The sequence below is a fragment of the Moschus berezovskii genome, chromosome 27 (genome assembly GCF_049115385.1).
Source record: "Moschus berezovskii isolate FMDL1 chromosome 27, NW_MosBer_1.0, whole genome shotgun sequence".
Lineage (NCBI taxonomy): Eukaryota > Metazoa > Chordata > Mammalia > Artiodactyla > Moschidae > Moschus > Moschus berezovskii.
Genome location: NC_142486.1, coordinates 41,079,276 through 41,094,479, shown reverse-complemented (window position 1 = coordinate 41,094,479; position 15,204 = coordinate 41,079,276). Strand labels below are relative to the sequence as shown.

At 53.4% G+C, this 15,204-nt stretch overlaps 1 protein-coding gene across 5 annotated transcripts in view; it reads right to left on the bottom strand.

The window, feature by feature from the left end:
• IFT140 (intraflagellar transport 140) overlaps nucleotides 1-15,204 on the bottom strand; it is a 54,821-nt gene that overhangs the window by 25,682 nt on the left and 13,935 nt on the right. For all 5 annotated transcript variants that reach the window (XM_088833201.1, XM_088833199.1, XM_088833198.1 and 2 more), the window contains exons 8-19: nucleotides 14,905-14,996; nucleotides 14,234-14,340; nucleotides 13,545-13,690; nucleotides 11,346-11,549; nucleotides 11,138-11,210; nucleotides 10,405-10,496; nucleotides 6,092-6,219; nucleotides 4,491-4,608; nucleotides 3,605-3,735; nucleotides 3,079-3,233; nucleotides 2,289-2,416; nucleotides 335-534 (exon numbers count right to left, since the gene is read on the bottom strand). In XM_088833201.1, coding sequence (XP_088689327.1) covers nucleotides 335-534; nucleotides 2,289-2,416; nucleotides 3,079-3,233; nucleotides 3,605-3,735; nucleotides 4,491-4,608; nucleotides 6,092-6,219; nucleotides 10,405-10,496; nucleotides 11,138-11,210; nucleotides 11,346-11,549; nucleotides 13,545-13,690; nucleotides 14,234-14,340; nucleotides 14,905-14,996 — 1,574 coding nt within the window. The remainder of the gene's footprint in view (nucleotides 1-334; nucleotides 535-2,288; nucleotides 2,417-3,078; nucleotides 3,234-3,604; nucleotides 3,736-4,490; nucleotides 4,609-6,091; nucleotides 6,220-10,404; nucleotides 10,497-11,137; nucleotides 11,211-11,345; nucleotides 11,550-13,544; nucleotides 13,691-14,233; nucleotides 14,341-14,904; nucleotides 14,997-15,204) is intronic.

The window sequence follows — 15,204 nt, the reverse complement described above, 5'->3', positions numbered from 1 at the left end:
ACAACTTCTCTTGCAGCGATTTTAATCGCATTTTGTGTGCCATTTTAAGGGTTTACTATCAAAACCTTTTCTGGGTGGTGCAATTATTCCCAGAGAAACAGGTACTGTAAATAACTAATGACTGTAGAATTTTCGACTATGAAGTGTCCAGACACTAAAATAAATCCAAACAACTGAATCGCAGCCCCCGAGGCTCTGAGCACCATGAGGCCGGCTGGATGCCATTTGTGTCCCGGTTTCCACCAGCATCTCCTTGAACCCGTGAGACACCACACACACCAAGAAGACTCAGCGACGGTGACCACTCCCCCACCCCCCGCGAGCAGCCCCTCACCTCTTGATGAGCTTGATGGACCTGAAGGCCTCATCCATGTCCCCGATGGCCAGGAAAAAGCTGAAGTTGAGCATGGCATCCCGTGTGGGCTTGTCGCAGTCCTCCAGCCCCACAAAGTCCCGCAGGGGCCTCCTGCCCACTGCCTGGGGGATGCACTGGGACCCGGAGTCCAGCTGGTCCTCCAGATTAGCTTCTCCTGGCTGGATGACAAAAGGCACAGTTTATCTGTGGGTCCCCATGAAGCCAGTGTGCCCCCCGGGCCTCTCCCTGGGGGACTCTCTGCACAGACCCCACATTCAGCAATGCTCTTAGCAAAAACATCACAGGTCTGCAAGCCCTTGAAGGGACCAGAGCACGGGGCTCCAGCTTCAGACTGTGGGTGATGCAGGCATTGGCATGCAGGGACCTGAGGCTGAGGCAGTGACATCAGCGGCTCTACAGCCATGAACATGTGAAAACCCCATCCCTCAGCTGTCTGTAAACTTCCTAGAAAGAGCTTTTCCTGTCACGTCTGACCATGTGCCCGTGCACCAGGTGCTAAAACCACGCCAGCACCACTGCCTCCTGGTCCATTCCCACCTCTGGCTATAAGAGGGACACTTGCTAACACAGAAAACACAGAGCCCATGACACAGAAAACACAGAGCTCATGTTGAGGCCTGATTTTAAGTCACCTTACACTAAAAGCCAAAAAAAAAATCCAAGAAAAAGCCTGCACAGTTCAGTTCTTCTGACAGGACAGTGAAGAAACAAGTGAAGAAGTAGCAGGAAGCACAGAGCTGGGGGGTGACGCAGCAGAGCTCAGGGGGGCAGCTCAGGCAGCACCCCAGGTCCACAGGACCAAGGCAGAGCAATGGGCTGCAGCCTGCACAGGTCCCTCAGTGCAGGGGCTATGGGCACCCAGCTGAGAACAGGTGGCTCAGCCGACGTTTCAGCTGGGCGAGAAGCTCTGTCGCCCACCACAGACGCGCCCACCCCTGATCAGCACTGACCTCAGGGCTAAGGATGCTGATTTTAGGCCTGGGCGGGACCGTGGGGATGCAGAGACCATGTCCCGGGGATGGCAAATAACTCATCCAAAATGGTTGGGGCAAGTGCCAACAATGACCCCGTTTGATCAGAAATGTAAACACACACGAGTATGTAATGGGGCATCCCTGCTGGCTCAACTGGTAAAGAGTCTGCCTGCAATGCAGGAGGCCAGGCTTTGATCCCTGGGTCGATCCCCTGGAGGAAGGGATGGTGTGTGTGACGCACACATGCAGGCTACAGACAAAACCTCTCCCTAGCTGCCCCCAGCAGCACCTCTGGGGGCTGCAACCACGGAGATTTGCATCATCTCTGGTTTCTATTTCCTCATTTGCAGTTCCTGAGTTTCCTACAGTGAATACAGGAATGGCAGTTCAGTCGATAAGTCATGTCCAACTCTTGCGACCCCATGGCCTGCAGCCTGCGAGGCTCCTCTGTGCATGGAATTCTCCAGGACAGAATACTGGAGTGGGTTCCCATTTCCTTCTTCAGGGGATCTTCCCCACCCAGGAATCGAACCCTGGTCTCCTGCATTGCATGCAGATTGTTTACTGACTGAGCTTCCCTGGTGACTCAGCTGATAAACAGTCGCCTGCAATGCGGGAGACCCAGTATTCTGGCCTGGAGAAAAGAGGCAGACACGACTGAGCAAATATAGGAATAGGAACTTCTAAAAAAGCAGCTAGACTTTAAAAAAAAAAAAAAGACAGGAAGGTGGAAGGGCCCAGTGCTTTTGGGGGAGCCAGGAGGGATATCCTTCAGTGGAGCTGCTGCCCACCTGCTCACCCTCGACCTTCCCCACATGGACGGCGACCTTGGATCTGCTGGGATCTCAGGGGACAGCTCAGGGCACATGGTTTGCTTGTGCAACAAGAGCCCCCGGGAAGAGGAGGGCCCAAGGACATGCCGCGCCCGCAGGGCCCACCTTTCTCGTGAAGTAGTAGTGGGGCACCTGGAGCCCCAGGAGAGCCTGGAAGGCAGGGGGCCGGGGGAAGCTGTCCTGCAACAGGAAGCCGTGCTCTTCCGAGACGAAGAAGGACAGGAGCAACACGTCTGCCTGCGGAGGGACGCGTCCTGTTTCAGTTCGACAGCAACTTTCCTTGTCTGACCCCACTGACATTGCCAGGAAGTTTACATAAAACACAGAGTTTACATAAAACATGTAGAGCAGCCGACAGGCTGGCTCTCATATAACCCCACTCTCTCCCTGCCAACGACCCTACGCACGACCCCTGTGAAACAAGGGAGGTCAAGAGAGGTGCACACAAGGGGGTCAAGAGGGCTTTCTCCGGGATCACTGGGTGTCCTGCAAAACAGGACAGTGGAAAGCGGTGGAGTCTGGGCCCAATGATGGGATGGGGCTCAGAGTCACTGGTGTTGGGGTGCTGGGGAGGGAGGCCCTGCAGAGAGGGGAGTGGGGTGGTGAGACGGCTGGGGGCCCACTGACTGAGGAGCGACTGAGGAGCGACTGAGGGGAAGGACGTGCCCAGATCAAGGGAGGCTCCGATCCCCGAGAAAACGGCACGTGACAGAGCAGGGCGGCTCTCGATGTCGACCCAGAGGGGAGAGGTGTCCCCCGATGTCCTGGGGGTGGAGACTGGCTCCCTGGAACCTGTTCCCTACGACTTCCCCAGGGACCACATTGGGAAGACAGAGCCCGCCCTGCCCGCTGTCCAAACACACTGGCGACCGCGCGGGGAGCGAGGGGCCCTCACTGGCCTCAGCTGGCGTGCTCCTGTCCATGGGCTGTGGCGGGGCACCAGGCACCTCGCGCACGGCTTCGCACACGAACAGCCGGGGCTCGCTCTGATCCCAGAAGAGGCTCATGGGCACGAGGTTTGTCAGCCTCTCATCCTCCAGGGCCTGGCTCCTGAAAGAGAAAGAGACCCGCACGCACGGTACACCAAGGCCCTGAAGAAAGACCGGCAGGGACACTGATGGCCCTCTGCACCCCGAGACCTGGGGCTGCCCGTAGGCACTCCTGTTGTAGCCCTTTCGGAAGCTCAAGTCCCTGGCCCATGACTCCAGAACCTCAGAACCAAGGAGACAGATTAGACTCAAATCCCTGAGATGGCCCAGGGAGCAGGCTTCTGTTTCACCTCTAGTCCCCACTGCTCATGATCACTGAGCTCTTCCAAGTATGAAGAAAAGTTAGCAACAAACTGCCTTGAAGCCAACAAGTAACTGAGCATCATTTTTAACATCTTTTTTCAACAAAGTCCTCCCAAACCACAGTCTTACTTCTTTGTCTCCTGCCCACTAATGGACAAGGTCTCTCTCTGATCTATCTGTCCCGTCTTGAGGTCAAGGATGGTCACGGTGTCCATATCCACGTCGTAGAAGCAGATTTTGGAATCGGGGCTATTGTCAGCCTAGGAAGAGAGAGCCGGAGCTCAGTGTGTCCGCCTACTGATGTTCTACGCGTTTGGGAGAGGTGCCCGAGGTCCCGGCAAGTGAATTTCCAGACCACGTAATTCCAACATCGGCTTATGTCCACTGAATTTCAGCTGATCCCCCATAGTGGCTGGGCCTACCGCTGCCCTCCAGCTTTGCTTCTCTCCTCCCAACTCTCACCAGGGTTGTAAAACTTTACTTGAGTCTACTCATCCACAGGGGTGGGGTCGAGTCCCCCATCTAACACATCAGTTTGTGTTTACGGTACCAAGCAAAGTGCATGGGACACACATGGCAGCGAACAACCCACTCTTGAGTGAATGAGTGAATGAGAGAGTGACTGAATCGGTGAATCAGTGAGTGGGTGAACGAATGAGTGAAGGGGTGAGGGAGTGGGTGAGTGAACGGCAGGGGAGCACACGGACTGACACTGATGGCGGGAAGGCACCAGCTCCTCTAGAGCCAACGCCCCCGCCACCTGGCTCCTTCACACCCACTCTCAAAGCAAGAGGCTCCAGGCCCTCCCACACTGGTCACCTTGCTGCCCAGAGACCTTAGTCTGATGACGGAAAGAGGCAGAGGGAAGAGGTGAGGGTCTCTGCAAGAACCACTGCTTCTGCTGACACGGGGAGTGAAGTGAAGGAAGGTGGGGAGGTGGAGGGAGCCCCGGGGGGCAGAGGGGGCGCCAGGGCTGTGGGGGGAGGCAGGTGGGGCAGCGCACGTGGGGACCCACCTTGCTGAGGAGGAGACTGATCTTGCTGCCGCTGGCATTGCACCTGAGTGAGGTCAGGCCCCCCACGCCCGGGACCAGCTCGGCCAGGCTCTTGCAGCCGCAGTGCACCTTGGCCTCTCTGCAGGGAGGGATGCAGTCTCAGTGGCCCCACTGGGATGGCAGGTGAGCCCTTCCCCTTGGGCCTGGAACCTGGGCCCAGCAGCTCTCACTTCATGAAATGCGAGACCCGGGAAATGGGCTGGGCTCAGAAAACAGGGCGAGTTTTCACTTTTACATTTTTTGGTGGAGATATAATTGACACACACATTATCTGAGTTTCAGGAGCACAGTGTAACAGTCTGCTATTTGTGTGACTGAGGTTTTAAAGTTCTGTTTTTTTGAATAGACAGGAGCACTATCTAGTTCCCATCACAGACAGGAGCAACTGATTACAGATGCCACGCCGTCCCCACAGCACGGCCATGGGCTCTGCCCATGCTTCATTACAGCCACGTGGTTTTTCACTGTGTGGACAAATTCAAATTTATTACACTAGTCCCCTGTTTAGCTGTGTCTACTTTGATGCCTCCAGAAACAAAACTGGCTTGTAGAGGTAGCTCACCATGACTTTCTTTACTTTATTCACATTTTCTTACTTTCCCCCTAGTGTTCTCGTTCTGCCCTGGACCCCCATCCAGGCCTCACATGACATCTAACCATCTCGTCTCCCTGGGTTCCTCTGGGCTGGGACAGAGTCTTGGGCTCCAGGCTCAACTCGTGTATTTCCTGCCTAGGCCCAGAATCCATTCCAGCATCAATCTCTGAGGAGCCCGCTCCCTTTCCAGCAGGAGGACTTGGACCCAGATCTGGGCATGGGGTGCGCTTATGGTTCCTGGGGTGTCGCTGTGCCCAGATCCCGGCGGCGGAGAGACCAGGCCGTGTGCACTGACCGGTGCGTGTCCTCACACCTGCATCCACCTGCATGGACACGAAGCCACACCTGGCTCCAGACTCAGGTCTCCACCTTGGATGCATTCACTCAGGGGTCACTCAGCCTCCTCCCGATGACTTGGAAACCACCCCTCAGGTGAGAAGCTGGCTCCCTGCCAGTCCCCACACTGACACTCAGCTGCTCACGACCAGCCTGGATGCCTCCCTGCACCCGTGGGAATGGACTTTATCAGCAGAGTGCCTGCTGTGTGTGGCCCCTCAGCTGTTAGTTTCGGGGTCCCGCTCAGGCCCAGGGGAACCTGGGCAGCTCCTGGGGCAGAGGGAGGCAATTCCACACGCTCACCAACGGGGGTTGTCCTGCCTTGTCTGCCTTCCACCCTGGGCCCCCCTGAACTGAAAGGCTGTTTTCATTTGCAGACACTAACCCTCACCGTGAGCTGTCTGTGGATTTCGGCATGTGCACGGAGTCACGTGTCTACTACACAGTGAAGCTGCTCCCCACTTCGTGCAAAGATTAAGACTTTAAACCAAGACATCAGGCATTTCCAACAGGAAAGTGCACATTAACATTGAAACGAGAACAAAAACAGGCTGCTGCCCCCGTCTGTCTTCTACCCATCGCACTGTTTCCCAACTCACTTAAAATACTTTTGTTTGGACAAAAACTGTACCTTCGGGAAAGATCAAAGCTTTTAAAGTGAGCCAAGTCCGTCCCTACAACCAGGAAAGTTCCACAGATGTCCAAGAAGCACGGGTTCCCCTCTGACTCGGAGAATGGCAGGAGCTGCTTCACAGTCCCCTAAGGAAAAAAGAGGGGACAGGGACCTCAGGCGGGCTTCGGTCACAGGCCCCACCCCTTGCTGGAGTCTCACCCCACGCAGGAGGACAGGCCCTGTCATCGGGAAATCCCTGGTGCTTCCGGTCAGGGGGGAGGTACAGAGCAGCCAGGTCAACAAGCAGGTACACACGTGACTCAGCCTGAGATCGTGCAGACAGGTGATGGGAGGGATGCTAAAAGAAAACTATCTAGGTGGCAGCATGTGGAATTCCATCCGCTCGGGTTGATGCAGGAGATGCTGCCCACGAGGTCTTATGTTAATGCCCCAGTGAAGCTGACTCTGTGGCTAGTGGTCACTTCTGGGGGAGGCCGTGAGTGGAAGGGGTGGTGATCACATCCCAGGTATGTCCATCTGTGAAAACTCACGAGCCACAGGCACAACATGCCTACTTTCCTGTGTGTCCATCATATGCTGGTAAATGCCTAAGAATAGGTCTTGTCTTGGGGGCAAGTTGAAGTGAGCCTTGGGGGAAGAAGCCAGCCATTCGAGAGCTTCACTGGCCTTCCAGAGGGAGGAGGAGCCGGGTGGCAGGAAGGAAGGCGGGCCCTGAGGCGGGCAGTGAGCAGATACCACGTTGGGCATCAGTGCAGGCCAAGGGAAGAGTCAGATTTTGTTCTACATGAAGCTGGAAGGCTCTGGAGGGTTCTGAGCCACAGGTGACTTAAAATCATTTATGTTTTAAAATGTTGTTCTTACAACACATCCCACTATTGTTATTTTGGAAAGAGTGACCAGAGTCAGGCCTGAGCAGAGCTTACGCCTTTGAGTGTCTTATGCATGGATTGACCCCTCTCCTTGGAGCTGAGATGGGTCCCTGGCTCAATTTGAAACAGGAGGGAAGGGGGCAGGGCACAACTTACAAAAGAATGACATAACCCCAGGACACAACATAAACCAATTAGAATCAAATGGGTCCAAGGTGGCAGACTCCACTTCCCTGTGGTTCAGACGGTAAGAATCTGCCTCCAAATCGGGAGACCTGGGTTCGATCCATGGATCAGGAAGATCCCCTGGAGAAGGGAATGGCAACTCACTCCAGTATTCTTGCCTGGAGAACTCCATGAACAGAGGAGCCTGGCAGCCTACAGTCCATAATATTGCAAAGAGTCGGACATGACTGAGCGAATAACACTTTCACTTTCAAAGTGGCAGACAAGTCAGCTTCCCCTAGACTTCGATCCTCAATCAGCAAGCTAAATGACCACCCAAAGGCACTATGACAGTTCCAAGACACCAAAAGTCAAAAGACCAAAAGTGGGTGGTGGCCCTATTCCTAGAAATCTCCACCCCTTCCCCCAAATAGCTGGAATAATCCTCCCACTCATGAGCTTATGAACTACCCAGCCCATAAAAGCTAACCACACAATATTTCAAGGTCTCTGCACTTGCCCTCTGTGATGGCCCACACTGCCTGTGGAGTGTGTTTCTCTCTGAATAAACCCACTTCTTACCTATTACATTGTCTCTCACTGAATTATTTCTGCAATGACACATCATGAACCTGAGTTTTATCAGATCCTGAAACTAGGCCTGTGACCCCAGTGGGAAGACTGTGGGTGTTGGCCGGTTTGAGTCCCAGCATGTGGGTTCAAGTCCCAGTCTGAGGTAAATGGTTTCACATTCAACCAATGCCCAATGAGTGTCTGCTTGGCTTGGCACTGGGCTGGGAGCACAGTGGCCGGGGGGTGGGGTTTCCCACAGAACTTAGTGGGCTCCTCATACCAGGAACAGAGACTCAGGGAGTCTTTATTGAATTTATTACAATCTTGCTTCTGTTTCATATTTTGTTTTTTATTTTTTTTTGGCCATGAGGCGTGTGGGAGCTTAGCTCCCTCACCAGGGTTCAAATATATACCCCCTGCATTGGAAGGCCAAGTTTTAACCACTGGACCAACAGGGAAGTCCCTGACATATATTCCTTCTGATAAAAATTTAAAAAGGTTAAACTCTGTCTATGGTCGGATGCTCCTAAGTTACCGCCATGATTTCCAGCTTGACTTTCACCTCTTCCCAGCATGCTGTTCTCTTTTCCCAGAATGCATTTTGTCCCTTCCCAGAATGCTTTTCACCACTTTCCCAGCATGCATTTCACCCTACCAGCAACCTTTCGCCCTTTTCCCAGTAAGTTTTCACCCCTTCCCTGAAGGCCTTTCTGTTTTCTCCCAGTATGACTTTTGCTGCTTCCCCATAGGCCTTTCATAATACAGCTTTGGATCTCTCCCCGCATGCCTTTCATTCTCTCCCAGCATGGTTTTCACTCCTTTTTCAGTATGCCTTTTGTTGCCTTCCCAGTGGACCTTTCATTCTCTTCCTGTATGTCTTTCTCTCCTTTCCCAATATGCCTTTCATTCTGTCCCAGTATGCCTCTTACTCACCTTCCTAGCGTGCCTTTCACCCCTACCAGCAACATTTTGCCCTTTTCCCAGTGTGCTTTTCATTTTCTGCCAGCATGCCTTTCACCTCTTTCCTGACATGCCTTTCACCCCTTCCCAGCAGGCCTTTCGCTCTCTCCCCATATGCCTTTCACTCCTTTCCCAATATGCTTTTCGTTTTCTCCCAGTATGCCTCTTACTCCTTTCCCAGTATGCCTTTTGCTGATTTCCCAGCATGCCTTTCACCCCTTTCTCAATGTCTTTCATTCTCTCCCAGTGTGCCTTTCACCCATTCTCAGCAGGCCTCTCCTTTTCTCCTGCATGCCTCCACCGTCTAGCTCTGGACTTCATCCCTCTAATAACCCAGCTGCTCCCTCATCTGTTGTTAGCAGGGCTCCTCCCTACCTCAACTTTATGTCCACAACCTGATGCCCCTTCACCACTATCAGTGGTATGCGAGCCCCTTCCCTCCAGCCTCTCCATGTCCCCTCTGACCTGAACCTGGCCAGGCATCTCTCGAGGCCCAGATCCCTCCCTGCAGTTCCCCCAGGAGGCTCATAGGACTGCAGCCACCTTCCCCACTTGTCAGGTCTCTATTCCAACGTCTCCCCCTGTAATACTTTCCAACTCCCTCCATACTTTACTGTGCTCCTTACCGTCTGACCCTCCTGCTAGAGACTAGAACTGCAGAGAAGCTCCTTCCAGAGTTACTGAATGGAGAAGGGGAGGTGTAAGCCTGTGACGTATAAGCATAGGACAGACCTCAGGAAAGAACTCAGAGCTGGACACAGTGGTCACACACCGAGAGCTAAACCAGGAGCACAGCAAGTGTCCTCAACTGTGATGCAGAATACTGCTGAACGTGTGGGGTAAACGGTCTCCCCTGAAAGATACACCCACTTGGATGTAAACATGACATGATTTGGAAGAAGGGTCTTTGAAGATATAACTAAGGCTCTCAAATAGAGACAACTCTAGATTAGGGCGGACCCTAAATCCAGGGACAAGCGTCCTTCTCAGACACAGGGAGAAGGCCATGTAAAGATGGAGGCAGAGACCTGGCTACAGGCTACTGAATGCAAGGAACGCCGGCAACGCCAGCAGCTGGAGGTGGCATGGGATGAACTCTTCCCCCAGAGCCTCAGAAGGAGCAGCCTTGCCCATACCCAGATTTTGGACTTCTAGCCTCCTGAACGGTGGTGAGGAAAATAAATTTCTATTGTTTTAAGCCATTCAGTTTGTGGTCATTGGTTATGGCTGATTCAGGAAACTAATACTCCGTGTCATCCCCAGGGATGAAGCAAGTGTACACAGGATGCGGGCAGGCAGGGGCTCCCCTACTGCACCTCCTGCAGAGAACAGAATGGTGTGCTAGAGGCTGTGGTCCTGGAGGTATGCATGGCTCCCACCCTCAGACACGTGCAGGAAAAGGTCTAGGGATGTGGCCCAAACTGCCGGCCCCTCAGTCCTCTAGGCACACAGTAAGCAACACACCTTCCTCCCAGTTCAGAATCCATGCACTCAGGGACAAGCCAGGTAGTCTTTTTCACGGCAAAGGGCCACTGCCTTACCTCCTGATTTCTGAAGTCACAAGAGCTGTCGATGGAACAGCTATGTGAGAATCCATTTTTATAACCAGACCCCCAGTGAGGGGATCTGATGTGTCTGGGTGAAGTCACTGAGCAGGCTCTGGCTTCATTTAGAGGTGGCATTTAAACTCTGCTCTAGTTGTCTTTAACATCACAGGCCACTCACGGTAGAGCAGCCATTTACCTGCCAGGTTCGAACTTGGACTCTGTTTGGCTCCACCGTATAAACGTTTTCTTCATGCATGGCTAACACTGGAGACTCACACAGGAAGGACCCTAAAATGACAGAGAGAGGTCATGACACCAGCAGCTAATCTTGTCAGAGCTCCTTAGAGTTTCGGAAGCATTCTCACACTAAAACTAGAACTCTTTATAGGGTGACTGATGAGAAAGACTGGAATCTAGCAGAAAATATCTTCTATAACTAAGGTGATAAAGAAGAGCCTCAGGCTATAAAGATGGGGAGAAAGGGCAGAGCTGTGGTATCATCAAGAATGTTCTCACGTGTGTTCCCTACTGTTCCTTGGCCCCACAACAGCCTTGTGAAAGGTGTGTTTTCTTCATCTTGGAAAGTGAGGCTCCAAGATATAGGGACTGCCCAGGGCCATGGCTGCCAGTGACGGCCTGATGGGGCGCCCAGTGCTAGGCACCCACCCTCACCACTCACTGATGGCCTCGCCTCCTCCCTCCCGGTGAGCAGCTGGGGCTTCCCACAGCACAGCCTCTGTGACAGCACCACTGTTCAAGCTGAAGCTCATCATACATGGGACTCTGGAGGCCATGAGCTCTAGTCTGGGCACGAGAACAGGTGCGGGGTCTCCCGGTGGCCCAGGACCTGCCCTCTGCCGGCCCCTCAGAAACCAGCACCCCCACCCGCATCAGACACAAGACCCTCTGGGGGCTGAAAAGACTCCCACCTGCACTGCGTAACGTGGCTCCAGATGGCTCAAAGATCACCACCTGTTTTCCATTCCAGACGGCAACAGCATCCTATGAAGAGCCACGGAAATGAAAAAGCAACCAGTCATCCGGGCCTCACCGTTCCCGGTGACCCTAACAACTGGCCAGGGCTTCTGTCTACATGAGTGACCCTGCCCGCAGCCCACAGATCACCCTGGCAGTGACCTTGGTGGCGAACACTCCGCTGACATGCATGTCTGTGCGCAGGCTGTGGGTCACCCCCGTGGACAGGAAGGACACGCTGAGGAGGCTCGGGGAGACCTGCACGGCGGCCACATGCTGGTGGAAATGGGACGACATGGCCTGCTCGTGGAGGATGAGCACGGAGCTGATGCTGTTCACGGCCAGAAGGCTCTTCCTGGAGCCCCACTTGGTTTCCACGAGGAGAGATACCACCGAGGTGTGAACAGAAAGGAGATGTGCAGTCAGGGCAATGTCACAGGTGTGAAGATTTATAAACAGTCTCCAAGCACTGCTTCTTTTCATTATTTAAAGTGAAGTAAAGTGAAAGTTGCTCAGTCGTGTCCGACTCTTTACGACCCCATGGACTATACAGTCCATGGAATTCTCTAGGCCAGAATACTGGAGTGGGTAGCCTTTCCCTTCTCCAGCAGATATTCCCAACCCAGGAATCGAAACAGGGTCTCCTGCATTGCAGGCGGATTCTTTACCAACTGAGCTATCAGGGATGCCCTCTTGTTTAAAAACATGACTTTAAAAACTTATAAGTGTAAAATGTGTAATTTTCAGAAAAGCTTAAAAATACTGGATCTCAATACCCAGAGTTGAGATCAAGCATATAAACTTATGTGCTGGTTCTAGTTCGTGTCTGTTCTGACTGGCTGAGCATCTTCTAGAGCTTAGTTTACTGATGCAAACTTAGGAGCATCTGTGTTTTATAAGCGGAAAGCGAGTTTATACTCTATCAGTGAACTACCCGGCTTCCCAGGTAGCTCAGTGGTAAAGAATCTGCCTGCCAAAGCAGGAGATGCAGGAGACACAGGTTCAATCCCTGGGCTGGGAAGATCCCCTGGAGTAGGAAATAGCAAGCCACTCCAGTATTCTTGCCTGGAGAACCCCCATGGACAGAGAAGCCTTGTGGGCTACAGTCCATGGGTTGCAAAGAGTCAGATACGATTGAATGACTAACACTGGAGGATCTAAAAGAAATTGCTAGAATTGCTCTAAAGTGAAAGTGAAGTCGGTCAGTTGTGTCCGACTCTTTGTAACCCCATGGACTGTAGCCTACCAGGCTCCTCCGTCCATGGGATTTTCCAGCCAAGAATACTGGGGTGGGTTGCCATTTCCTTCTCCAAAATTGTTCTAAGATATCCCCATTTACCACGTAAGTTTCATTTTCTGATTAATTAAACATCTTAAAAAGTTCAGGGAGTTCCCTGGGGGTCCAGTGGGCAGGACGCTGCCCTCCCCTGGTCAGGGAGCTAAGATGCTGTGTGCTGCATGCCTGTATCACACAGAGCGGAGCTGAGAGGCCAGGCCCAGGACGGCAGGCGAGGAGCCCCGAGGACACGGCAGGTGTAACTGGTGAGAACTGTGAGAACACAACTGCCCATTTCTCTCGGAATCAGGCACAGAGTTAAATGGAGAAAGAAGGACTGAAGAAAATCTACTGAGTTTAGAGAGACGAGTAGAGTCTGTGGCAGGTGAGCCTGGCGGGCAGGTTTGGCCAAAATGCCTGGGGAGGGGTGGCCGCCAGCATCTCTCGCTGCTCAGCTCCGCACACAGGCCAGATCCAGGTGGGTATGGGGGGAGGCTCTGCCTTGGGAGCGGAGCCTGACCACACGGACCAGGCCTTCGTCCCAGCTTGCTTCTCACAGGGAGGCAGTTCCAGACCAGAGGCTCCAGTGCCCAAAGCGCTGTCCCCATGGGCAGGCTCTTGGAGTGGCAAGCTCCCAACAGAAGCAGCTCTATCTAAAACAGAGCGTGGGCAAGAGAGCAGTGCCCGAAGAGCGGTGGAGGTCTGGAGCATCAGGAGGCGGCTGGGGCAGGTGTTCCCCACAGCCCAGTGGTGAGGACTTGGCACTCTCACTGCCAGGGCCGGGCTTCAACCCCTGGTCGGGGAGACAAGATCTCACAAGCCGAGGGGCATGGCCAAAAAAACATAAGTGAAAAAACAGATGATGGTAGAGATAAAAGGACGGGTAAATAAGCAAAATAGATAAACATAGACTACCACAGACCCACAACCACTGATATGACTTCTGACCCAACAGGCCTTCATAAATATTTTATTGTTGCTATTTTTTAATCTTAAGTTGAACAACTGACAAAAATAGGTTCAGAGCCAATTACTGCCTCCATTTGTGCAGAAAGCAAGGGCCCCCAGCACCCCATTGGGTGTACCTTTATCTGCGTGATGTTTCCTTCCAGCTCAGTGGGGGTCTGAAGGGTCCACTGGTCTTTGCCCTCCACCCCATGGCTGTTCAGGAGGCCTGGCACTTTTCTCCACATGGCTACTCGCCCCTTGTTGGTACCTGCTGCCAGAAGACCTACAGGTAAAAAGAGAGCTCACCTTAGCTGAGCCAGAAAGGGATAAATTGGCACAGGTGCCTTCCTCTGACCACCCTCTCAGACATATCAGCCTGCCCAGTAACTCTGCAGCCACTTACCCAGCTGATCCCCTTTGTAGGAGCTCACTGCTGTGGCGACAGTGTGTGTACGCATGCGTAAGAGTGTGTGTGTGTGTGTGTGTGTGTGTGTGTGTGTGTGTGAGGAGCCACACAGGACTTGGCACTTGGTGGGCACAGAGGTGCTGCTCCCATGAATCTCCTATTCCACTGTGTGTGCGCACACGGGTGCACACGTATGTGTATACACACACACATCCATGCACATATATATTAACACACACACGTAATGTTCCTCACGCTCTCTCCCGAGGGTTCGGGAGGAACAGACAACCATAATGCAGCCGGATGGTCACATTCCTGACCATCTCCTGGGCAAACACAGCGCCCGTCTCTCTCTTGCTCTGGGCTGACCATCCTTGAGTGGCTGGTTTTGAGAATAGCCCCTGATGCCAGAAGTCTCACCTTTAACTTTACAGTAAGAAACGCAATTTATATTCTCTCCTTTTTCAAAACCAAACTTCTCCTCTGGACTCAGGACGTAGTTCTCCCCTCGTTCTAAATCCCAGAATCTACAAAGCAAGCAGGAAAGCCCGTGAGGGTCCTGCGTTAGTGTGTTTCCCTCAGCTCTGAGGGTCTTGTTCAACTCGCAGATTAAACTTTAAAAATCAGGAAAAAGACACAGCCCTTTGGACTCTGCAAAAAAAAAGTTTCTCATCATCACGTTGTGCATTAGGCCTTGCTCATGACCAGAGGGAGATGTTGCCAATGCAGAGGGCCCCTATGGTACACCAGGTCAGGAGGAGAGCACAGAAGCTCCGAGCACCCGAGCCCTGGAGACTCCTATGTCACGTGGACTTGAAGCAATGGATCAAGAGGCCGCGACATGGGTTTCCACATACACAGGGGGCAGGGTCAGAAAGGCAGGGGACGGCAGGACACCATGGGGCAGGCGTTGGGGCTCTGACTGTCCTGCTCATCCACCTCGGGGCTGGTTACACAGACATGTCCAGCTGGTGACAACTGGCCATCATTCGCGTGCTGGTCTCTGTGTACATCAGGCTCCAGTGAGGAACCGACTCACAAGAGTGCTGGGAACAGATGTCTCCCTCCAACCCCATGGGGACGGTTCTCACCTGAGCGCCGTCTCCCCAATGGCGGTCACGAGCAGGCTGCCGTCGATCAGTGCGATGTCTGCCCGGTGGCCCGTCTTCCCGCTCAGCTTCACCTGCACAACAGCAGCCCCCCTGAGAGGAGCATGTCGCCCCCGTGGAGGCTGTGTCGCTGGTGAGGGGCTGCACTCTGTTGGCAGTGGCTCCGTGGAGAGTGCCCATGCAAAGGCAGCGCGGGCGGCCCCAGCCTTTCAGGCCAGAGCAGTTAATGGAGCCCCTCATGGGGGAGGTGCCCTCACACCCACGCGTGGAACCAGCGAGGGG